At 54.6% G+C, this 23283-nt stretch overlaps 8 protein-coding genes across 8 annotated transcripts; 4 read left to right on the forward strand and 4 right to left on the reverse strand.

Annotated features, from left to right (window-relative positions):
* Positions 1 to 508: 508 nt before the first annotated feature.
* On the forward strand, positions 509 to 2334 carry BGZ61DRAFT_360652 (uncharacterized protein; the record flags this gene model as incomplete). Its single annotated transcript, XM_046241195.1, has 2 exons — positions 509 to 1594; positions 1657 to 2334. The coding sequence occupies 2 exons, from the start codon at positions 509 to 511 to the stop codon at positions 2332 to 2334; spliced, it is 1764 nt and encodes a 587-aa protein (XP_046100366.1).
* A 133-nt stretch (positions 2335 to 2467) lies between these two features.
* Positions 2468 to 3733, reverse strand: BGZ61DRAFT_457526 (uncharacterized protein; the record flags this gene model as incomplete). Its single annotated transcript, XM_046246660.1, has 1 exon — positions 2468 to 3733. A coding segment is annotated over exon 1 (719 nt), but the record flags the coding sequence as incomplete, so codon positions are not given.
* A 246-nt stretch (positions 3734 to 3979) lies between these two features.
* Positions 3980 to 5139, forward strand: BGZ61DRAFT_481675 (uncharacterized protein; the record flags this gene model as incomplete). Its single annotated transcript, XM_046249319.1, has 3 exons — positions 3980 to 3996; positions 4223 to 4832; positions 4876 to 5139. The coding sequence occupies 3 exons, from the start codon at positions 3980 to 3982 to the stop codon at positions 5137 to 5139; spliced, it is 891 nt and encodes a 296-aa protein (XP_046100368.1).
* Positions 5140 to 7755: 2616 nt separating this feature from the next.
* On the forward strand, positions 7756 to 9313 carry BGZ61DRAFT_74181 (uncharacterized protein). Its single transcript, XM_046257041.1, has 3 exons — positions 7756 to 7993; positions 8174 to 8472; positions 8625 to 9313. The coding sequence occupies exons 1-3, from the start codon at positions 7868 to 7870 to the stop codon at positions 9136 to 9138; spliced, it is 939 nt and encodes a 312-aa protein (XP_046100369.1). The 5' UTR covers positions 7756 to 7867; the 3' UTR covers positions 9139 to 9313.
* On the forward strand, positions 9314 to 10022 carry BGZ61DRAFT_74182 (uncharacterized protein). Its single transcript, XM_046257042.1, has one exon. The coding sequence runs from the start codon at positions 9489 to 9491 to the stop codon at positions 9906 to 9908; it is 420 nt and encodes a 139-aa protein (XP_046100370.1). The 5' UTR covers positions 9314 to 9488; the 3' UTR covers positions 9909 to 10022.
* Positions 10023 to 13963: 3941 nt separating this feature from the next.
* BGZ61DRAFT_360223 (CDP-alcohol phosphatidyltransferase-domain-containing protein) lies at positions 13964 to 15416 on the reverse strand (the record flags this gene model as incomplete). Its single annotated transcript, XM_046241154.1, has 3 exons — positions 13964 to 14751; positions 14813 to 14955; positions 15109 to 15416. 3 exons carry the CDS (start codon positions 15414 to 15416, stop codon positions 13964 to 13966), a joined length of 1239 nt encoding a protein of 412 aa, XP_046100371.1.
* A 1401-nt stretch (positions 15417 to 16817) lies between these two features.
* Positions 16818 to 18791, reverse strand: BGZ61DRAFT_457537 (uncharacterized protein; the record flags this gene model as incomplete). Its single annotated transcript, XM_046246661.1, has 1 exon — positions 16818 to 18791. The coding sequence occupies exon 1, from the start codon at positions 18610 to 18612 to the stop codon at positions 16819 to 16821; it is 1794 nt and encodes a 597-aa protein (XP_046100372.1). The 5' UTR covers positions 18613 to 18791.
* A 1692-nt stretch (positions 18792 to 20483) lies between these two features.
* BGZ61DRAFT_496765 (SUR7/PalI family-domain-containing protein) lies at positions 20484 to 22631 on the reverse strand (the record flags this gene model as incomplete). Its single annotated transcript, XM_046251057.1, has 3 exons — positions 20484 to 20988; positions 21038 to 22379; positions 22442 to 22631. 3 exons carry the CDS (start codon positions 22629 to 22631, stop codon positions 20484 to 20486), a joined length of 2037 nt encoding a protein of 678 aa, XP_046100373.1.
* Positions 22632 to 23283: the final 652 nt, after the last annotated feature.

Consider the following 23283-nt stretch of genomic DNA (forward strand, 5'->3'; position numbering starts at 1 on the left):
ACTTGATATGCGATCACTTTCTGGACTTGGATGTCCGGGCCGATGCGGTGACTCGGGGACAAATTCCGTAGAGACCAAGGCGTTCTTCCCCAGGGACTGTGAGGTGATGGAGGCTGGGTGTCTTGGGTCGTGGGTACCTGGCCGTTGCGGGGATTTGACACGTTGAACGAGGTACCTTCCACCTCAGTAACCCCATCATGACGCTGTCAGCGTGGGCAAATCGCCTGCTTTGGTGGGGCAGGTGCGGCCACAACCCCGCCATATGGCTGGTCCATCTTTTGGGCAACCACCTCTTCACACAAATTTATGCGTCACCTCACTCCCGCCGACAAGAGTCATCTACGCCGCGTCTCCTGATGAGCCTCCGGTTTCGTTCTTCTCTGGCTCTTCGTTAATTCCACTCATCTCGACTCGACTTATAAACGCCCGCGTCGCCGCCGACCGTTGCTCAGGCTTCGAGACCACGACAAAACACCCCGCTACACGTCCCCAATTCTCGACTTTCACCATGGCCGACGCTCCCACCGACGCTGCGGCTCCGGTCAACCCTCCTCCGGCCGAGACGGCCCCCACTGCTGGCGCTGAGGCCGGCGAGGGTGGCGAGGGTGGCGAGGCCGGTCCCTCCAAGAAGGCCCTCAAGAAGGCCGAGGCCAAGGCCAAGAAGGAGGCCGAGAAGGCCAAACGTGCCGCCGAGCACCAGGCCAAGCAGGCTGCCGCAAAGGCCGCTGCTGGCAACACCGAAGACCTGGCCAAGGAAAATTACGGCAACATCACTCCCTCCACCAAGGTCGAGGCTGAGCGAATCCAGCTCAAGAACATTGGCGATGACCTCCTCGGCAAGACGATCAAGGTCCGTGCCTGGATCCAAAACGCCCGTATGCAGGGCGCCAAGATGGCCTTCGTTGAGCTGCGTGAGGAGCGCAACTGGGCTATCCAGGGTGTCGTTGCTACCAGCGCCGAGGGCACGCCCGTCTCCAAGCAGATGGTCAAGTGGATCGGTGCTTTGAATCTCGAGAGCTACGTCCTGGTTGAGGCCAAGATCGAAAAGCCCCTCGAGCCCGTCAAGAGCGTCCGCGTGTCTGACTACGAATTGCACATCACTAAGTGCTACTGCATTGCTCCGGGCCCCGAGGTCTTGGGCATGGGTCTCGTCGTTGCCAATAGGCCCGTCGCCAACTTCGACGACGAGGACGCTGGCAACCCTGTCGAGGAAGTCAAGGAAGGTGTCGAGAACCTCTCGCTCGACAACATCCCGTCGGCCAGCATGGCCACCCACCTCAACAACCCCGTCATGCACAAGCGTGCCCCCGTCCAGCAAGCTATTTCCGATGTTCGCATGACTACCCGCAAGCTGTTCTCCGAGTACCTCGACGCCAAGGATTTCGTCCAGTTCGAGCCCCCGTGCTTGATCGGAGCTGCCTCTGAGGGTGGCTCCAACGTGTTTAGTATGCCTTACTTTGAGAAGCAGGCGTATCTAGCGCAGTCGCCCCAGTTCTATAAGCAGATTGAGATTGCTGGTGGTCGCAAGCGCGTCTATTGCATCGGGCCCGTGTTCCGAGCTGAAAACTCCAACACTCCCAGACATATGACTGAGGTATGTCTAACCCATGATTTCGACATGAAAGACAACGCAGGGCAAGTTGCTAACCTTCATAGTTCACCGGTCTTGATCTGGAAATGGAGATTGAGGACCACTACCATGAGGTGCTTCACATGCTGGAAGGTGTGCTTTTGTTCATTTTCCGCGGCCTTCAGGAGCGTTGCGCCGAGCAGATCGCCCTCATTCGTACCGTCTATCCTTCAGAGGATTTCCTGCTTCCCGAGGCCGGTAAAGAGGTTCGCATGACCTTTGCGGAGGGTCAAGCTCTTCTCCGAGCTGAGGGTCCCGAGGAGTTCCGTAACGTGTCCGACGATGAGGACATGTCAACTCCCCAGGAGAAGGCGCTTGGCGCGCTGGTCCGAGAAAAGTACAAGACGGACTTTTACGTGCTGGACAAGTTCCCGGAAGGCGCTCGGCCGTTCTATGCTCTTGAGGACCCTGAGAACCCCAAGGTTACCAACGCGTATGACATGTTTATGCGAGGCCAAGAGATTCTTTCCGGCGGTCAACGTATCCACGTGCCAGAGGTGCTGGAGGCACGGATCCGCACCAAGGGAATTGACCCAGCCAGCCAGGGCATCAAGGAGTATGTCGACATTTTCCGCAGCGCTGGAGTTCCACCTCACGGTGGTGGTGGTATTGGCCTCGACCGTGTGGTGGCTTGGTACCTGAACCTGCCAAGCGTTCACCTAACGAGCTATTACCCTCGTACGCCCAAGAGGCTGCTGCCTTAGTGGGTTTGAGATAGAGATGGGGTGGACTATGAGCTGTGGATTGTGGACTATTGGACCGTGGTGGAGGATGTAAAAGACAAGAAGCTAAGAGGCTAGGATGATATGACGCCGGGACGCCGAGATGGACAAGATTTTGAGCTTATACACGACTAGTATTAGAGACGAAAGATCTACAGAGAATCAATGGGACCGAGTAACAAAGCCTACGTGATTCATGGCGGGGACCAGATGTCCCCGGCGACGGGTGCATGTACTATGATGGTTCAAATGTCGTTGCTCTCGGTTGGCGCAGGTTGGCGCAGGCAGGCGGGCGCTGAGCCGCTGTCAGGGTCAGGGGGGTGATGTTATGGACGAATGTGGGCATTGCTTTGCTATGTACACTGCTGTGCTGTGCGTCCCACCGGGACTCAAAGGCCCCGTGGACCCTGAAAACCATTAGAGCGATCCTTGGCACGCCAGAGAAGCGATGCCTGCTACGGCGGTAAGAGGAAGCGTAGCTCCCATGCGTCAGCCATCGGCAGTCGAGTGGGATGAAAGCGAGCCCCGGAGACGAGTACCGGACGCCCGGTGGAGACACGGCGGCCGGCTTGTGTCGGGGCCAACCCGACAACGGCCGGGACGACGAAAGAGAATCGTGGCGAGGGCGGTGGCTTCGGCGCGGGAGAACAAGGAGCGAGATGGAGGGATGGAGGGATGGAGGGATGGAGGGATGAAGAGATGGAGGGAACGACGAAAGGACCTTGTCATGAGGCATTGCGTCCTGCCTCATTTCACCGAGTTTTCGCCATCTGTGCCTATCGTAAGCCCCGGATACGTGCGGCAAGATGGTGCCTGGCGATGGGTGCTGGCTGACTGATGGTGCTTTTGTCTTTTGTGCCCGGCGGCGCTGAGCTGAAGCATGTGCTCGGTGCCGGTGCTGGAGATGGCCTGAGATGGCCGGAGATGGCGCGCCGACACGAGACAAGGTGCTTATGGCCCTTGGGTCTGGGATCTTGGCATCTGGGCTGGAGGAGTGAACCTGTGAAGGAGTGAGTCGGTGGACGGCCGTTGCTGGAAGGTTTTGGCGGAAGCGGGGACAGAACAAGCACACGGCCGGCGCGACTACGGCACCTAAGAGAGGTAGGGGGGACGTTGAGACGCAGGGTCTTAGACTCCTAGGGCAGCTACCTACCGTTACCACGCAGTAAGGCATCTAGGATCTAGGTAGGGAACGTACTACGTAGTATGCGCTGTGACGACACGGCTTGGACTTGGCCCCGGCCCGGTTGGGCGTAGCAGCCACCGAGTTTCGTGTTATAGGGCGGTAGGGCCGCAGGATTGCCTGACGGGGGCGGCGCTGGCGGGGGGGCAAGGCCCGGCGGGTGGAGGTTTTTGGGGTCTGGGGCTGAGCCGGCGGCCGACCGAGCAGAAGCGCGGGTGGGAAGAATGGGGGCCTTCCGTGACGGCGCGGTGGGGGCCAAAAGGCGCTGGGGCAGCCCGCGCGTAGGGGCCATCTGGTCCCGGGCTTAGGGCCTAGGGCCTTAGGGGCAGCCTGAGCCTGGCTTAGGTTGTTTTAGGAAGTTAACATGGGAGCAGGGGGGGGGGGCTGAAAGGCGGTCGATGAAGCTGCCAGCTCTCGATAAGGTGCTGCTGCATAGTGACTATTATGTATGTGGGTAGTATGTAGGTACCTGTATGTAGGTAGTATCTAGGTAGTATGTGAGGGCCGACGACAGGAGGCCAAGCCAGGGCTGGGCCTGTTGAACTCGGTGGCTAAATTACCTAGTTGAGTTGTCCAGAGTTGTCAAGAGTTGTCCGGGGTGCAAAGTCGATCTGTGGGGGAGACCGTTGACGACATTCATTATTCCCTTCTGTCCATCCTAAACCCGTGACGCAAACGCCCAATTAGTGAGAGAGCGCCCTGGCGTCGCATCCCCGGTGGAAGCAAAGAGAGCCCTGGGGAGGGACAAGCCACGCCTTCCAAAAGGGCCCCCGGCACGGCAAGGGCTGCGGGAACGCGGCGACGCAAGCCCGCCGAGTTGCCGAGATGGAAGATGGATGCAGAAGGCTTGAAACGGGTGGCACAAGGCGCGGAAAAGGTGCAGACAGAACCGACAAAACAAACATCCGGCAAGCCTCACTCAGGGAAGAAGCGGATGATGCCGAGCTCCCATTGCCTAGGGTCGACCAGATCCATCTACTGCCCTACAACGGCGCAACGGCCCACCCTTGGCGTGCATGTGCGTGGTGGTGCCCCCCCGGTGGAAGAATCAAGGCAAATGTCATCGCCGACATGGATGCGCTGCAGAGATACGGCCGGGGAAAAGACGGGAATGGGAAACCTCAGCCAGCAGGTTGGGAATTTGGAATTCCCGTGCAAACAAGATAGGCCGGGGGGGGGATGCACGGCGGGTCAAAAGCTCCTTTTGACATGTAGGAATCGTCTAGATATTGCGTACTGGCCCGTGGATGGAGGAGGAGCATGGAGCATGGAGTATGGAGCACCTATGGAGCATGGAGTATGGAATATGGGAGGAGTGTCTGTATACCTACCTTAGGTAGGTACCCAGCACGGAGAAATCCGCCCTTCTACATGACCTACTGTATCTCCCCTGGCTCCTCGAATCTCGGACCCGGTACGGAGCAGGCAGACCCTATGTGCATGTCTGGCAGAGGGAGGTGGATGCCAGAAGCAGTAACGAGCAGCCAGGAGCAGCACCAGGAGCCAGCATGAGGCCCCAGGAGCCAGAAAACTGCCCTGGACCCAGAGACACGGAACCCAGAAAAGTTGACCGATCGCGGGGCGCCCGGCCGTTAGAAGGTTAGATCGCAATGATTGTCCTTGCAGCCCGTCCCATTGCCCCAGCTAGCGAAACCCGCCTCGCCCGCCCTCACCCGCCCTGACCCGCCCGTCTCCATATCTCCATGTCTCCATGTCTCCATGTCTCCATGTCTCCAACCCTCGTTTATCCCACACCACAGTCGCGCGCCAATAAAGGTCAGAAACTTGCGTTGCGGCTGGCCTCGACCTCCGGAGCCTCCTCCGCGTCGTGTGATTGGCTGCCTCAAAAGCCTTCCCTGGTGGCTTCGAGCCGGCAACTCGTCAACTCTTGGTCGTCTTCTGAGTTCTCCCCTTTCTCCCTCCAAACCGGTTCAACGTAACTACCTACCTGGTCCCCAGCTGTCCCCCGCTAATAACAGCTACCTACTTACCAGTTCGCCGGTAAAACCCCAAAGCTACTCCTCTTCAACCCCATATCCCATGTATCTACCTAGACGAGTGGGAGATTTGTCATTGTTGCAAGCGTGCTCGGATCCTTTGAGCCGCTCGGGTTGCCCTCGCCTAATCGACTCGTCCTAGAGTTGTCATTGGGGAATCAAGTTTAAGGTTTCTGCCTATCCTCCAGGTCGGAGCCTCCGCCACAGCGACCATCTGACATGTATGCCAATCCTTTGGGCAAATGTCACTCCAGCCCATGTGTTGGCGCGGAAGAGTCGGTGCGGGACGAAGGAAAAAAAGGGTCCAAGAGTTCCCAGGGTTCGGCCGAGCTTAGCCCTGTCTGGACCTGCTTTGGTGGTAGTTAATTCGTTGGAGGTAAGGTAGTGTGGCGCCAATGCAGCCCTTCGATATCTCCGTGAGCCACCCCATTCCCCCCCCATCCGCATCTCCGTGTCAATTCCCATTTGTGAAATCTCCATTGATATCTGGCCAAATACTCCGGGTTGTTGTGCCGAAAGTCTGGGCGAGGCAGGGCACGGCAGGGCACGGCAAGTCAGGGCAAGTCAGGACAAGTCAGGGCAGGTCAGGGCAGGGGGAGGATGAAGCCCTTGCAAAATGCAAATGCAAATGCAGATGCAGATGCAGCAGCATCTTGACCATGGGTTCGTTGCCCGCTGACGAGGGGGCCGCTGCAGCTGTGCAGCTATCCCGTACTCATCTTGCAGTGCATCTTGTAGGTCTGCAACATCATATCATCATCATGACGCCCTCGGTCTAGGCTTAGTGCCTCGCGTGGTTGTTAGTATGTGGTGTGTCGGTCTGGTGCCTATAGTGTCTGGTGTCGGTCGGTCTGATACCTACCTGGTAGTTATATTTTGGCGTCTGAACTGGCTTGGGCCCTATTTGGTAGCGCGTTCGATGTTGCTCTTCTGGTGTCGGTTTGGTATCCGGCCGCCTGGTTGGTGGTGTCTCTCGCGGCACCCGACCCGATGTCTTCGGTGTCTGGTGTCCGGCCTAGAGTCTGTTCCAAATCTTCTTCAGGTGACTGTTGCATGAATCAAGCAACCGCCTTCGTCCTCAGCCCAGCCAAGGAATCCCCTAGTCAAGTCACCAAGTAGCAGCCCCCACTTTGCACCGCACCGCACCGCTCTGCATTGCACAACCAGGGAAGAAATGGAAGCGTCCCGTGTTGCCGTTGTCCCTTGTTCTTTGTAAGAGGTACTTCGTACTCCGTACATGCCATCCCATCTCATCCCGTTGACTGACTGAGTCGGCCTTCGGCTAAGGCACACATGCGTCTTGCTGATTTGCTGGATTGGTTTGGTTTGGCAGGCGGTGGCCCTTGATCTCGGATCCTCTAGACCCTCCTAGACCCTTGTCTATTCCTTGGCATTGATCCCCTAATAATAAATCCCCATCACCAGGATTGGGACCTTTTGGGGCGTCTGTTTTGGGGCGTCTCTTAGGCGTTTTGAGGCGTGTTGAGGCGTGGTTCCTTGGTTTCCTTGGGGGGTGTGGTCCTTTGGAGCGGGCGGCCATCCATTCCTCACAATTGTGCCAACTGGACGACCCACGTTTTTCGCACTTCGACCTTTGCCGGATGACCTCTAGTTCACGGGCAAGGAGAACATCTGTAGCGTCACGATGCTTGAGTTGCGGCGGCTCATATATTGCCCCCTTCCTGCCGCCTTCTTTGCTTCTGTCTGCAACAGATTGATCCCGACCCTGCCGCTGGGAAATACTACTTTACCCCAAGCCAACAAAAGAGCCCCCCCCCCCCCCCATTTACCCCTACCAAACACGCACGCACGTACGCCCGCCCGCGCTTTCCCCTCCCCCGTCCACTAGCCCCGTGCGTCCTTCCGTCACCTCTCAAGCTCCAGTCTCTCCTGCCACAGACTCTCTGCCACTGCTGCACGCCTACTCATTGCTGAACGCTGGACTGGGACTTTGTACCCCCAACGCACCTGCCTCTCAGCACCTTATTCGGCCGCCAAAGAGTGTCCTTGGGCTCTTTCCCCGTCACCACCTCTTTGTTGCCTCTTGCCTCGCTCGCTCGCTCGCTCTCCCGCATCCTCATCGCCCCGCCCATCTCGCTCGCTCACCTTGACTTGCGACGTCGGCGAACCATCACCACCCGGCTCTCCCTCCCACTCTCTGTCGAGACGCAGATTCCATCGCATCTGTCGTCTTCTTGAGTGCTCTTGCCTCCTCCATCTGCCAGCCATCGATTGCGCGCCCACCGCTGCTCATCCAGCCTCGCCTATCACGACAATCATCGCCAACTCCATTCCCATCTCCGCCCGCCACCTCCGCCCTCCTCCCGCCGTCGCCATGGATTTCAGCGGCCAGTACAACTTCCCTGGCGCTCAGCCCTACCACCAGTTCATGCCCATCCCGCCTCTGACGCCTTCTCACTCGCACTCGGCCGCTTCGGACGACTTTAACACTTCCCCGCCGGTCAGTTGCTGCCAAAATCCCAGATTCCCCCACTCCCAGCGTGCAGCCCTTGCCTTAGCGCTACTTACCTGAGCATTACTCTATCACCCACGACCGACCGTCTCCAGCCTCCCGTTCTGCATCCCAGCTCTATAATAACTGATGACCCCTCTTTACTGACACCTGCGTTCTTCGTTGTAGGAAAACTATGAGTCGCTGCCTCAGAATTCAAACGACCAATTTCCCGCATTCGACTACTCGCAAGGCTTCAACTCGAACCCTCATCAACCCACCGGCGGCTTCCCCGGCCCTCCCACTCCTCCAGGCCACAACGTCTTTGGCCAGCACCAGCAGCGACATGGCAGCGTCTCCAACGGCATGAAGTCCGGCCAGGGCGCCGAGTCTGTGTCGGACGAAATGAACGTGACCCGTGGGACCAGCGAGGAAGACGATGCCATGACACCTGCTCAGTCCCGGAGAAAGGCCCAGAATCGTGCTGCGTACGTTAATTCCCTGTCTCTCTGTGGACCGTTGACTGGCATCTACATCTACCCAATAACGGCCCTTGTCGTGGAGAGTGTAGATGTCCGTCGACCGCCACCGTGTCTCAGCCAGGCAGATCCGAGCGCAAGCTAACGTACTCCACTCACAGTCAACGAGCCTTCCGCGAGAGAAAAGAAAAGCATGTTAAGGACCTCGAGGCCAAGCTTGCCGGCCTAGAGGCTGCCCAGCAACAGGCCTCGGTCGAGAACGAACGCCTCAAGCGGGACCTCCAGAAAATGTCCACTGAGAATGAGATCCTCCGGGCCACCTCCCACATGGGTGGCAGCCACAAGAACTCAATCTCTTCTGAACCAGCCACAGGCCCTATGCGTTTCAATCCCACCGAATTCTATTCCAACGTTCTTCAGAACCATACCAACAAGACCCCGTCCCACCGTATCGTTACCGCTGACGACGGCGAGCGTCTTATGGCTGCCGGAGCCACTTGGGACTTCATCATCTCCCATGAGCTCTTTAAGAAGGGCCTCGTCGACGTCGGCGATGTCAGCGAACGACTCAAGCACCTCGCCCGCTGTGACGGTCAGGGACCCGTCTTCTCGGAGCGGTCCATCCTCACGGCCATCGAACAGAGCGTTGCCAGTGGAACTGACGATCTGCTTTGAATGGGATAAGAACAAGGAAGAAAACGAAACACAGTTGCACATGGTGCTATCATGATTGATGTATATCACGGCTACGGGACCGGATTGGATACCCCGCCCTTCGGGGTTATGGAGTGGCGTTCTCTGTTTATGGGTTTGATTAATATATTTGGAAACAATCAAAGAGAGTATAAAACCCGAGCTCTACGACTCTCGATTCATATCTCGGCCAGAGAGGCTTTGGACACAGAGTTACAGACGCTCTTCTACAAAGATAGTTAAATCAAGTCTCGTGCCCCGCATTGGCATTCATAGTGGAGGCAGTATCGCCAGGATGGATCTGAGATAGACTTCAGTTCTGTTCCGAATATATGTGCGATGGGACATGGGTCTGGGGATTTGTTTTAGCATTGGTTTCTTGTCTATTAGCTTTCAAGTCGCAAGCAAAAGGTCTACATGAACAATTTCACAGGGACATTACAATATCTACCCTTGCAATGAAATCTGCCATGCTATCCTCACTCATCGAATTCAGTTTGCATTGTCTATGCAGATATTCTCCCCCGGACCGTGTACTCGGGGGATTTCTAGCATCATGCAACTCGTCGATAGACTCGAGCGATGCAGTATTTGCAAACAATAGGGGAACACACTTAGCACCATACAGGAGACACATTGCTCGATGCAATAGAGCTGTTGCGCATTTGCCTTTGTTCTCATCCTTCGTTTCGGTCATTCTGTCTCTAGATTGGCTGCCCGCTATTAGCAACGTTCTTATCCATAGGCAATGATAACCTGCCCGGGTCGTGTATCAACAGGTGATGAGGCTTCGCAACTCTGGTGTGTTGTGCGTGATGGGCTGTGGAACCCACGGTTTATCGAGTGATTGTCAGTTTGCTGCGAACTGTATGTAACGGGCTATGGATACACCTAGATACATACATGAACCCAAGACCTCTCATTCTCCCGTCAATCCAAGTCCAATCTTCAATAAGCAACAGCTCAGCAACGCCAACAAAACCGTCAACTGTTCCAAACCTCCTGCACAACCAATATCTCACGTCTGACGGAGACATGAGCGCAACATGTGTCGCGATATCAGGCTTAGTTACCAGTGCGACCAGTGCATCTTGGAAGTTGACTTCGTGATGACCGTGGAACGCTGCAAGAAGGCGATCAAGGCCAACGAGAATTGCCAGGTCAAAGGTCGCGGCTTCAAGACGGAGAAAGGCCCTTGGACTAGGTGTGAGAGATGCCAGTTAGAAAGCGATCAAGCTCAATTAGGAGATGCTTCGAGGGGAGAGGAAAATGCTTGAGGATCTAGCTCGAGAACGATAGAGCTGCTGTTAGTCTTGCTCCAGTACGCAGGGGCGTTATGCGGAATCAAAATTGGGGCGTCTTTTTGGGACGACATATGCTTAGGTTTTGATTGCGTGGCGGTCATCATTTATGAAGACTTTCAAGTCTACTACCCTTCAATGAACCAGCAAAAATCCCACTTGAACCATCTCGCTAAGACATCAGGTATGTGCTATAGTTACCTTTGAGACCATGTCCACCTCCCATTACACTTTTCCAGAATTTGGCTGAGCAGGCAAACGAAGGTGACACAACGCAATCAAGGCCCCCTCCTCGATCGTCTCGGCCACCATCTTCCCATTCCAAAACGTCAAGATGAAGGTGCCGGGGTGATAATTTCCCTTCCTCGTGTTCGGCTTACTCAACTCACGGTTCGAGACTAGTGGTCAATTCAATAGGAGGAGTCTGAACCCCACAACAGGTTCGCGTGGGATGCAAGGTCCCAGGAGAGATGCTCTTTTTAAGTGGTCACTTCCCGAGCAACTTACCGACTACTCGGATAGCGCTGCACGTCATGACGCAGGTCCAAATCCACTTGCAAGCTGGTCTCTGCTCTCCGGGGGGAGTGTGTGTAGTAGATTGTGTGTGGTAGATAAGCATGACAGATCACAGGGGCCAAGATGAGGTTCACCAAGTAGTCCATTTCTCCGATTCACCTGAAAGAAAACCTAGGCCATGACATGCAGCGCGTATTAATTCCACTGCTTCAGCTTCACAGCAGGGCCAAGTTGTGGTATGTAGACTCTTCGCGAATCACAACTACGAAACTAGCCGACAGGGTTGAGAGAGGTACCAGACAGTTCTTAAGAGGCGACAAGCTATGTATTCTGTTAATAACCACAATTTTGTTGAATAAATGGGCATGTTTGTACCAGAGACATTCGATATCTTGGTGATTGAGTACGTGGTAGCCTCGCTCCTATACCTGAGACTCAGGGGTAGCTGATGAGGTATCACAGCTTTACGTATTTTTTTCGTTGATGCATGGTGAGAATCACAGCTTGTTGAGACTCGGTTGGCGAATAATCTTTGCACGAGCGTCTATAAATCAAGACACAACCTCATCTCCGGCCATTATAAAGTCCCCGTCAAAGAACGCAAAATCAACCAAACGAAATCAACCCCTGGATCTAAATCCCATCTCGGGCAGGCAAAGTCAACCAACCAAAACCGTCGACCGTCCAAGATCTCAACTCACTCGTGACAGCATCCCAGCACCACATCGTGGAGACGAGACCAAGTTAAGAAAGAGAATGTGTACCACCGTCGATCAAATATACAAGTGCCCTCAATGCGGCACCCCCGTTCGTGCTGAGAAATTCTTGGAGGCATGTGGGCAAGCGCAGAAGTCTAACGAATACTGCACCACCAAGAAAAATGCTACAAGAGAAAAAGTGGCAGAGGAGGGCCAATGTCCGTGGTGCCTAGCAAAGGAATGAGGGAGTCCCGAGGTATCTGGGATCGTCGTTGACAGGCTATCAGAAGATATGTCGTGGTGGACTGCAAAGGAGCTCGGGTTATCGAGGGTCCGGGTGTGAATCACATTTGGCGAATCTCTATATCTTGACAAAAATCACACTTCTCTGTCAATCTAAACCTGCCCTTGAACAAACAAGCTAATTCAACATTCATATAACAAAGTCCCCTAACAGCCAGCCCCCACCGCTCCAGCATCACCACTCTTCGCTTCCAATCTACCACGTCGTAAAACAAGCAAAATGTGCTACAAGGTTACTAAACATTGCCTCTGCGAAGATTGCACCGAGATTGTCCGCACCTCGTACTTCGACGAGCCTTGCGCTGACGCAACGAGCGCCAAGAAGCCTTGCGACCCCAAGATTCCTGATATGCGATTCGAGGATGTCAATAAATCGCAGTGTCCGTGGTGCTACATAAGAGAGCGGAATGAGGCTGCTGCAAAGACTAAAAAGTAGGCAGATGGCGCGGTAGCATCTCCTACATGCACATTTGTTGACTGGGATGGGCTGTAGATATCACAGCTTCTTGGGAGTCATGTTGCGAATCACAGTTAGATAGGCACTATAAATAAAGACGTGAACTCCTTCTCCTTCTCCTTCTCCTCCTTCTCCTCAGCCAGTTCAAACCAATTCTCGACTAAGCAGAGTGCAAAACATAGTACCCAAGCCATTACCCTATCTCGCTGATCTCAACCACTTCCACGCCTTACTCTAACTCATCACAAAGGTAAACAAGCAAAATGTGCGACACCATCACCTGCAGTTACACCTGCGACAGATGCCTCGGGATAATCAAGGTCAGGACACACCTTGAGCGGTGCCCACCAACGAGGGGTCTCGAAGAAGGGTGTGCGGAAGCCCCCCCAAAGGATGTTGTCCGCATGCAACCTTTCGAGTGTTGTCCGGCGTGTAGAGCGGCTATTATTGCTGAATACGAGGCCTCCCGTGAAAAGCCAGACATAAGGAGTAGATGAGTCGACATTCGTCGCAGAATCTCCTGTTGGTGGGTTTCTTGTTTAGAAGATAGCCGTCGCTGAGGGTGTGAATTTATACACATATCTACATATACGCAAGCCATCACTAGTCAAGTCCGTCTCGCTAATCCCTTGATTTAGGTCGTCCTGAAAGGACACACGCAGAATGTGCACCACAGTCACCTGTTTTTATTTCTGCAGCTTTTGCAACGTGGTCATCAGTATGCGGACATTCCCTGACTTGTGCGAGGGAGCGAAGGCCCGTGGACAAAAGTGTGAGGTCAGCCCCTCCGAAAAAAGGACTCACGCGGTCTCTTTCTGGTATTGTGAGACGTGTTCGCAACCTGCTCCTGATCCACCAAATAATAACTAGTTGATGGTGGATGAATTGGCTTTCGTCTCAGAATCTCTTGTATCTGGGGCTTTGATTAGTCCATAGTTGAAAAATCCATAGTTATGCGTTGAACAGGGAGATATTAAAACCAAAGATGTTCTTTATCTTCGTGATTGAGTACATATTCGCAAACACCATCTTCTCATCTCTCCAGTCATTCATTAGATTTTACATGCGCGTCCCTCTGCAAGCCGAGGAAACCCGTCATCCAAGGTAGACCGCCAAGTGCGTATTTGCATCCCATATTTTTTTCAACCACACCCAAAACTCCCTGAAAATATCAATACAAGGCTCCCTCCACGTCCTCATCTTGCCTTGGTAGATGAGGCGCGCCAAAAGCCACCCTCGCCGCCGCAACCATGCATGAAACTCCTCCCAAGGCCTGTTCCTCTATATTAAGGGGTCCTGCTTTGCTCTATCTGTTTGAAAAGACGGAAATGTGTCTTCTCTGTCATGTCCTGCCGATTGATATCCGCCCGTCGTGTGTGTCGTGTGTCTGAGTAAATCCGTCGTGGGTTAAGACGGGAGGCGGTGATGCAATTCTAATCCTCCGCTTCTTTTACAAGTATGGCCGAAATAGATCCTTCCACCTCATTCATGGATCGAAGTCCATGACTATTTTGCTAGTTCATGTAGCAAGTTTACTGAGTCTTCTTGCCGTTGGTCTGGACAGTCTCCTCGACGTAAGGGTGCTTGATGGTCAGGCACCAGATGTCAAGGTAGTCACAGATGGTGACAATGACATCAACGACGAAGCTGCCGTAAACACCGATGGCGGTACCAAGCATCATAAACATGAAGGCGACTTGGTAGACACTGTCACCAAGAGCGCTAGGCCACCCAAAGGCAAAGTGCCGCTGCAGGATGGGGCCAACGGAGTCGGCAACCCCAAAGACGAGGAGCAAGCCCAAGACGTTCCAGTAGGGGAAGCGCAGGTGGACGAGGTGAGCGGTGATGATCTGACCAACGCTGTAGGCGTTGACGAAGCCGGCGAAGAGGGCAAAGGGGATGAGATGGCACTCGCGGATCTTGGGCTGCAGGTAGAGGTAGGCAACGATCATGGACCAGATAGAAACAAAGGGGATGAGGCCGAGGAGGGCGCCACGAGAGCGGTCGCCACGGGCACGACGGACGCGGATGACGTTTCGGGAGGACTCAAAGGCGTTGAAGGCGACCACGACGAGACCCTGGACAAGGTACCACTCGGAAAAGGAGCGCTCGTAGACGAAGGGGGGGAGGCCAAGAGTCTCAGGGACACCAAGAGTGCGGAGCATGCTCTGCTGCCAGAAGTGGGCGCCGCCCAGGTAGCCGGTGAGGGCGTAGACGCCAACAATAATGATAACGCCTTCAACAGGGCCGTTGACGACGCCGAGGGTGAGCGTCTTGGTGTGGTACGTCTCCCAAGTCTGAACGTAGAAGGTAGCAAGGGCTACGAGTGGCGGGTTAGCAAAACCGTGGTGTGAGGGTGGAATTCACTCAGAGGCACTTACATGCGAACAGCGTGGCGACGGTATACCAGCTTTGTCCCATGTTCTGGGAGGCGGCGAAGATGAGGACCTCGAGGGAGGTGTTGAGGGCGTCGACGCCGTGATCGAAAAGCTCACCGAGAGGGCCGGACTGTCTAGTTCGTCGTCTGTTGTGCCATGATGTCAGTTTCGGTTATGCAGTCAGGACCCTCCACCGAGTCCCCTCCACCGAGTCCCCTCGACCAAATCCCCTCTACTCCCACATGCAAAAACAAGACGCGCAGAGAGGCGTGAGGGGGCAAAGAAAGACATGTACTTACGCCTGCGTTCCATCAACGGCGTCAAAAGTCTGGTACAGAAACAAGCCGACGGCCCAGCTGTAGTAGACCCACGAGGGGCAATCCTGGTCGAGCGTGGGGTTGTACCACAGCATGGTGAGGAAGTTTGCGACAACAAAGGAGAATCCGGTAAGGGTGATGAGATTGGGCGCCATGCTCATAGGAAAGCATTTGATGACGACGTTTGTGTAGAACGGCTTCAGCACGTACTTGGACAGCAGCGAATTGTCCACGCCAGCGTACTTGTACTCCCTGAGCGCGGGGAGCTCGCGTTGCCGTACGTAGACCATCTTGGCTGTAGTGTCTTGTATCTGTCGCGGTCCAGCGTCTTGCGTCTTCCTGACTCTTGTATGGGAGAAACGGTCGGTCGGTGAGGTTTTCGGGAGGAAGCGGAGAACCGGTCGGCCGAGTGCAGACTTGTTGGAACGGTGTCTTTGGCGGTGGAGGATCTCGTTCGATTCGCTTTTCAAGCTCCGCTTTGTCTCAACTCCAGGGCCTGGCGTGCAGCACACACTAGGGAATTGTCGTCTAGAGAAACACAGCCGCAGGACAGCAGCGGCGCAGCAGTGAAATCGTTCCGGCTCGTCCGAGTGTGTTTATGGAATCGAAATGTCGTCGTTTGTAAGACAAGACACGAGCAGTTGCAAGGAGACAAAGTCAATACGAACTCGGGCAAAGCCAAAGCCAAAGCCACAAGAGTCGAACAAGGCAAAAGTGGGTCGGCAGGTGATTTCGCGGGCAGCCGGGTAGACCGTTAGACCGTTGCTTCCACACGGGTCGGAGTGATGTCGCGTCTTTGATGTGCTGTTCTCTTTTTTTTGCTCGGGCGGGAAATTTGACACCTGCAATGCGCGTGCGCACAGGACCAAGACCAGGACCCCCCCGATAACTCGATAAGATAAGGGGCAGGGGTAATAATTAAAACCGGTCTTGTCCTCGACGTCATGGACATGGCGCACAAGTGACACGCTCACACGCTCACACGCTCACACGCTCACACGCTCACACGCTCAGCACGCGACCCACATCCACTTAAACTTGGTCCTTCATTGATTTATCGTCCCGTTCTGTAATGAACCTCTTGGCTTGTGCGAATCAACTTGTTTTACCTCGCGCTAACAAACGGGCCGCCAACATTTTAGCTCCTCTCTAGAATGTCAGACACAATTCCATGTGCTCATTGTGACTCTGCAACCTGTCGCGTGACACCAAAACCCCCCCTATTAATGACATTGTCGCCATCCAATGAAATCATCATCATCTCCTACCCATCACATTCCCACGAATACAGTAGGTTGGCCTCATACCAATCCCATGACAATAACCGCATCTGCGTCTGCATTGGTGGCTGTTGGAGCTGCCTTACTTCTGATCTACTACTCCAACCACGCCATCGCCACATCACCCTCTCATTCCGTCGTTGCCAACAAGTCCAAGCCCCGTCCAAATTCGCTCCCAACGTTGATGCCATTCCTGATGCCTCCAAAGAGGTCTGCTATCTGTCCACCTGTCGTAATAGCCTAAGTTACTATCAATAGCGAACAATCAAATTACACCCCTGCAACCCTCGTCCTCAAAAGCCGTCCTTGTAATACCATTACTCCGTCCAAAAACCATCCAACCCTCCCCAGCCAAGCATCAAAGAAATGCAAGACCCAGACACATCCCCAGAACTGCTATTTCTTGTATCCCTTACTGCCCACCATCGACCTTCTTTCCAAACAACGACTGGCTACCCCAGTTGCCTTGTCCGACCGCCTGACCACTCGCTCGCCCACCTGCCTGCTCACCCGATGTCTCTGCCCGCTTCTCCGTCTGCAGCAACCCGCTCTTACACGAATCCACCTCCACATGCCGGAGCACCGATGCAAATGCCATGTTCAACAATGGTTTGGCATGTTCCGCCACTGACATTCGGTTGGCTTCGGTAACATCGATTGGCCCGTACTTGTCTTTGGTCTTCAGAGGACGACCATCTCCAATAGCCCCAAATGTCTTCCCTGCCCCTCGATGACGTGCCTCATCTACAACGTCTTCCATGGTCTTGCCCAAGAAATCAGCACCGGCGTGCCAGTCCCGGTTAATCTTTTCATTTCGAGCTGCAATCACATCGTCTGTCAGGCGGTCAGTCCCAGGCTTCCACGGTCCTGCCATTCTGGCCGAAAGAGGAGTCCAATTTGTGTGAAAGGACTCGGATGGCCATGTCCAGGTGGGTAGAAACATTCCCTTGTGATATCGATGCTCCTGGTTCCACGAAGCCATCATGGCATGCTGGTCATTGGTGCCCGCAAACACATCGTCGGTGGACGAAATCATCTTCTTCAGGACTGCCATTGGGCGAGCCTCGGGGCTCGAGGATCCAGCAGCTCTGTACACCGACGAAGCGGAATCCGAAACAAACTCCAAATCATCGATGCCAGCCTGCACCAAGGTGTGCCGGGTCAAGGCAGACATGTTTTCATCGTCGTCGTCATCATCATTCCCGCCATTTCGCGACGCGACGTTTGGTTGCAGAGCCTTAAATGTTGATTCAAATGTCGATGGGCGATACTGGCGTTGGCCGGGAGGCCCAGCAGTCAAAGGCTGGGGCACACCAGGCCCGGACGCCAGAGTCATCGATGTGGTAGTCGACGTGGATGTGGATGTGGGGGTAGATGTCGGGTGAGTAGTGTTGCCATGGCTAGTCATCTCGCTCAACGGCGAGCTTTCAAGCTGAAAGGTTGTCGACCGGTTGAAGCCAGGCTTGAGGTGAGACTCTTCCTGAACCTTTCGGAGGGCAATGGGATCCGACTGAGCCGGTCTCAAGGATGTAGGCGAGACGGAAACCCTCTTCAGGATCTCAGGTTGAAAAGACCGGTTCCGGGGAGAGGGTGGTGCATGATTGCGAATCACTTCGGACAAGCCGTTCAGCGTTGGCTTTGCTCCGCGAAGAAGGGCCTTCTGAGCCCTCTTCTGGTTCGGATTTGGGTACGAAGCCAGGTTGTGAAGAGACTTTACCGTCATGTTCATCAATGGATCCATTCCCAGGTCACTTTCATCGTCGCTCTCTTCGCTCGCATCCCCATCGGTGTATTTGTCTCGCTCGAGTTCAGAGAAAAAAGAGGTGAATGTGGTGTCACCAGCGCGCAGACGAGGGACCTGTGCCGACATGTTGGCGCTAAAGTGATCGGGGTCGTTGAATGGAGTGCTGGCACGATCGTAGTTCTGCTGCAGAGGAGTATACTGATGAACCGCGGTAGTACGACAGGTACCGGCCTTGAGCGGCAGCGTTGCGAGGAACGACTTCGGCAGGAGCGCCAGGTTACCGTGAGGGCCCCCGGCCGCCCACTTGAGGGAGCGACCTCTGCGAGTAGGGGGCTGCAGAGGCTGGGAAGAGCTGGGGTTGTAAAGTGTGCCGGCGGTGGTGTAAGTAAGCTGCTGAGATGCCGACGAGGGCGCCGTGGCAGTGGATGAAGTGATGGTGCTTAGTGTAGACACGGTGTCCATGGTCGATTTCAGATTGGCATTATCCTGCTTGCCAAAGATAAAGATGTCTTTGGAGGTGCTGTGGAATATCTGGGGAAGGCGCTGGTTAGATTCAATTTGAAATCATCGAGGCAGCTCGGCGTGCATCACTGCTGTTTCTGTTGATGTGGGAAGGCGACGTGATTCAAGGAGAGAAGGGGGTGGCAAGGCAAAGGAGGGCACAGCCAAGACTGCGAAAGGAGCGTCAAGCCGTTCAATCCGTCGTCATTTCTGAAGAACGGAGTGTTCTTGAAGGGCGAAGGTTATAATGACAAGTGAGCGTCGTGTTGAAGAGAGAACGATGAAGGTGGAGAAATGCCGGGGAGGAGAGACGTAGAAAGTGAGAAGGGAGTGAGGTGAGGTTCGTGGGAATGGTTTGTGACCAGGCAGCCGTAGCCTTCCCCAAAAACGAGCATGCGGGTTTGTTGGGAGCGGGAGGGAAAGTGAACAGGGAAAAGTGCAAGAGGGAAGGAGCAGGTGGGAAGGAAGGCACAGAGCCGAAAGCTGAATCGGCAGGTAGCCGTGGTTGCGGGAAGGTGCGCGCGAGGCTTACCAAAATCCAAAATTGCTGCCCAAAATTCAAAGATGGCAAAGGTAAAATTAGACTCGGCTTTCAGAAGGGTCCAGGCCAGGGGAAATAGATCGCGAAAGATGCCAGGTGGATGTTTGAAATGGTGCGAAAACTCTCAGAGGTCTCGCAAGGGAAGTGGGTGCTTTGAAGTTCGCCGTATGCCCCTCGCCTTTGTACTTCGCCGCTCAGATGTTGGTGAGTTTGGTCTGAATCACAGGGTAGATCAGGATGGATGAAGGATAAATGAGGGAAAGGAAGTCCTCAAGGTCGGGGGGACTTGAGATATCACAACCCACGATGTAAGGACCGAGAGACGGAAAGATCGCGACTCCTGCAGTGCGTTGGGAAAGAATGTCGAGTTTATTAATTTCGTCGCTGTGTGCAAATAAATATGAAAGCTCGAGCAAGCAAGCAAGTGAATGAACGACTGGGAGCCGACGTGGTCTCGTCAACTGGCAGACAGCTGGCAGCCGATGCGGCACTCACAGCCAGCTTTGGCCAAGGTGTTCAGCACTCGCTGTTTTGTGAACGCCCCTTCAAAACCTCTACATGTGAGTTCATCTCACAAAACAAACGGAAATCAGCTGACTAAAGGCCTCGTTCATCAGCCATCTTTAACTGATCACTACCTCGTTTATCCTGCTCGTTGACCTCCTCCGTCCGCCTCATCCTCTCAGCTAAACCAACTCTCCAATTCTCGCATCTCATGCCCTCCACCAACACCTTGCAGAGACTAAATATAATACCAATTACAGTATCTCATCTCCCCCGTTCTTCAGGAACCAGCCCTTACTCCGATGCGGCAGGGTTCAATCCCGCCCATCCGTCTTCTGACAACCACGTGCCGAACGCTCATGTTTGCGTCACCGAGCACCGTCAGCATCATGTTGTCGTGATTCCTCACAAAGGTGAGGTCCCCGGGCTGTTCCAGACCACCGAAAGAAAATCAAGAAAAGGCGACATGAAAGAATTTTATATGCTCGAGAAACTTCGTAGCCAAGGTCAAAAGTGTAGTTACCCAGACAAAGTAGGAGCCAAGGCAGCGTAAGCAACAATCCAGAGGGGTTTCCCTTTAAAGTTCAAGAGGTAGTAGAGGGATCGTGTCGAATAGTAGTATAAAAGAAATTGCCCCGGAAGAAAGGGCCGTCGAATGATAGATTATATTCAAACGTTGGGAACACCATGAGCGGTTGAGCCGGATATCCGGCAAAGGATCGAGCCGGAAATGCCCACCGGGCAAAAGAAATTATGTACGACTGGTCAAGGGATGGCAGGTATCTCCTTACATACTACCAGGAGGGTATGCGCTACCCGGGACCATACCACCTCCCTTAGAGCGAGCTCCGGGTAGTTGAAAGTCAGGGTTATCCAAAATCATGTCCTGCCGTTGTTGCTGTTGGTTCACAGGTCGTCGAGCCGGGGGACCTTGCTGATACGGAACCGGCGGATTGTTCGGACCCGGGTTCCAACGAGGGTTTACGCCACGTTGAGAAATGGAGGTAAACGTCGACTCAGCAGGGCTGCGAGCGCCCTGATTAACGTGAACATCCTCGTAGATGGGCTCGATTGGGGGTGGCACGTTGAGGTTGCCTGAGGAGCCAGGGGGTGTGTTAGAGGCGAACCGAGGGTCGACATCTTCGTAGTAAGTGCCACCAGTATTGGCTGGTGGAGGAGGTGATGTATGCCCTACAGGGAGCTCGGCTGGTCGGTTTAGAGCCAAAGGGGATGGGGCTCGAGGCGAGCTCCTCCCACTCTGAGTCCATCCTGCTCGGGGTGGCGCGTATTGCCTGCTTGGGTTAGACATCGTACTCACGAATTAAGGGCGAGGGGACATACTCGTCGTTGCTATACCTGCTGCTTTCGGTCATGTAGGTATCGTGGCGGTTAGGAGGCATCATGCCCTGCTGCAGATTAATCATGCCAGCCACATCCGAATCACTTTCGCGGATGTAGTTATTGTCGCGTTGGCCAGCCGGGGCTGCATCCATCTCAATCGCCTGCCCTCCGAACGTAGCAGGCTCGCTGCCGGGCAATGGTGGCGGAGATTCAGCCCGAGGTAGACTCGACACGGTGGAAGGGGCGGGGTAAGCATTATATCCAGCGTTGACGTTCGGCATGGAAGGGTTAGTCGAGTTGTATCCGTTTGACGGCTCTGAGGGCTCGTAGGCCCCGTATGCTTCGGCGGGAGATGGTCTCCGGTCGTACTGCATATTATATCCTGGAGGTGGGCTACGACCACCTCTCATCCCACCTGGGGGGCCGTACGCTCCTCTTGGCGGCGGTCCATATCCTCCACGACCTCCACGAGGTCCATATCCGCCTCGGTTCTGAGATCCATATCCTCGCCCTCGCATCGGCGGAGGCCCGTAGTTGTCTCTTCCATAGCCGCCTCGTCCACCACGATAAGATCCTTGCGGGCCCATGTCTCTACCCCTCATACGCTCAGTCGAAGGGCCTCTTCGGACCCCATATCCATCTTGGGGTCCGTTGATGGGATTTCCATACTGGTCCCGGGACCCTTGCCTCTGCGGGCTGTTGTTGAAAGCAGCAACCTCTCCGACGTTGCCGGTGTCGTTTACCGGGATGGGCGATCGGTTGGAAGTAGTACGACGAGTCAAGGGGATATTCTCGTCACTAACTTGGTCATTCTTGGCCTGTTGGTCGTAGGTTACAAAACCGGGGAGGTTATCTGTGGTCCCGTTGCCACCGCTCACAGACGGAACGGTTGGTTCTCTCGCAACTTCTTCGGCCGGTTTCGTCTGGCCAGTCCTGTTGTAGTAGTTCTCGCCACTCATCTCGGCATTTTCAGCAATACGTTTCTGACGGTCTTTTCGGCCGATCAAGGTACGGCGCATGGCACATGTAATTAGTCCACTCAGAGCCACGAGAATAGTAGCAGCAAGGACAATGTAGGAGCCCCATGCCAAGTGAGGGACGAACAAGAGAACGTCGATCAAAAAGGCCAAGAGACAAACCAGGAAGTCGATGAAGATGAAGATGAAGACGACAAGCAAGTATCTTGAAGAGTGTCCTGCCGCGTGCATGTGGCCGACAATAGCCATGATAAACAGGACGAGGGTCAGTAGAGCCGCGACTGGATGCACAATCAAGATAGCTGATAGGGTAGTGCGAACCCCAGAAGGTAGGTCAAAGGACGAAGCATCGGCGAATAGATCGCCTATACAAATGTCAGTAATGTCTTTGGGCGTCGAGCAATCCCTATCAGAGCGGAGTACGTACTAGTATCGTAACCAATCCCAACATTGCTACAACCTTTACCTGATTGACAGAATCCAAAAACACCAAAAGTGACGCCGTTAAAGTCACCAAGTGGGATGGCCTCTATGATGGGAACTGAAAGCACGGCGAGCAGGAGAAGCGCGAAGGCAATGCCCATCATCAGCGCCAGAGGCGTCGCTGGCCGCAACATTGCTGCGGTGCACCAGGTGGTTCCAAAGGGTAAGCAGTGAGATGGACAGCCGACGTCGTCAAGACGCGGGGACGGGGAGTCGTAGGCTCGGCGAAGTGCTCGTCTCAGCAGGCGTGTTGTTCAAAGGAGTGACACTTGTAAATCTCATGTATCAGGGTTGATGAGGAGTCGTCTGAGGCAGTAGCGGTTGTCGTTGCTAACATGGATGGCGTAGAGAGCTCGTCAAGTGGTGTAAATTAATCCATCAACCCATCGATCCATCGATCCTTCTCTCTGCGTAACGCCTTCCCTCTTCCTCGACGATGGTGGTGATTTGGTGGTGGGCTAGCGGGCGGGATGTCGCAGTTGACGTCGTAGTGCAAGTCGCAGTCGCGGGCGACTAAGTCGAGCAATCGCACCGGGGCGATGAAGAGTTCGCAACGGGGCCAGCGCGCGGTGTCGTCGAGACGGTCGTCGATGTCGTCTGCGAAGTCGCCGTGGTCCTGCGTCGTCACTCCCAGGGCGCAATGAATGACGATGGCCGAGAAGAGTGCGTCGACACAGAGTAGGTACGGAGCACAGAAGGGTGGATGTGCGGGACAATGGGGGCCCGGGGGGAGAACTTGGATACGTGCAACGCCTGCGACTTGGCTTTTGGTGGCTTAGCTTGGCT

Source organism: Ilyonectria robusta (genome assembly GCF_021365365.1).
Source record: "Ilyonectria robusta strain PMI_751 chromosome Unknown BGZ61scaffold_19, whole genome shotgun sequence".
Taxonomy (NCBI): Eukaryota; Fungi; Ascomycota; class Sordariomycetes; order Hypocreales; family Nectriaceae; genus Ilyonectria; species Ilyonectria robusta.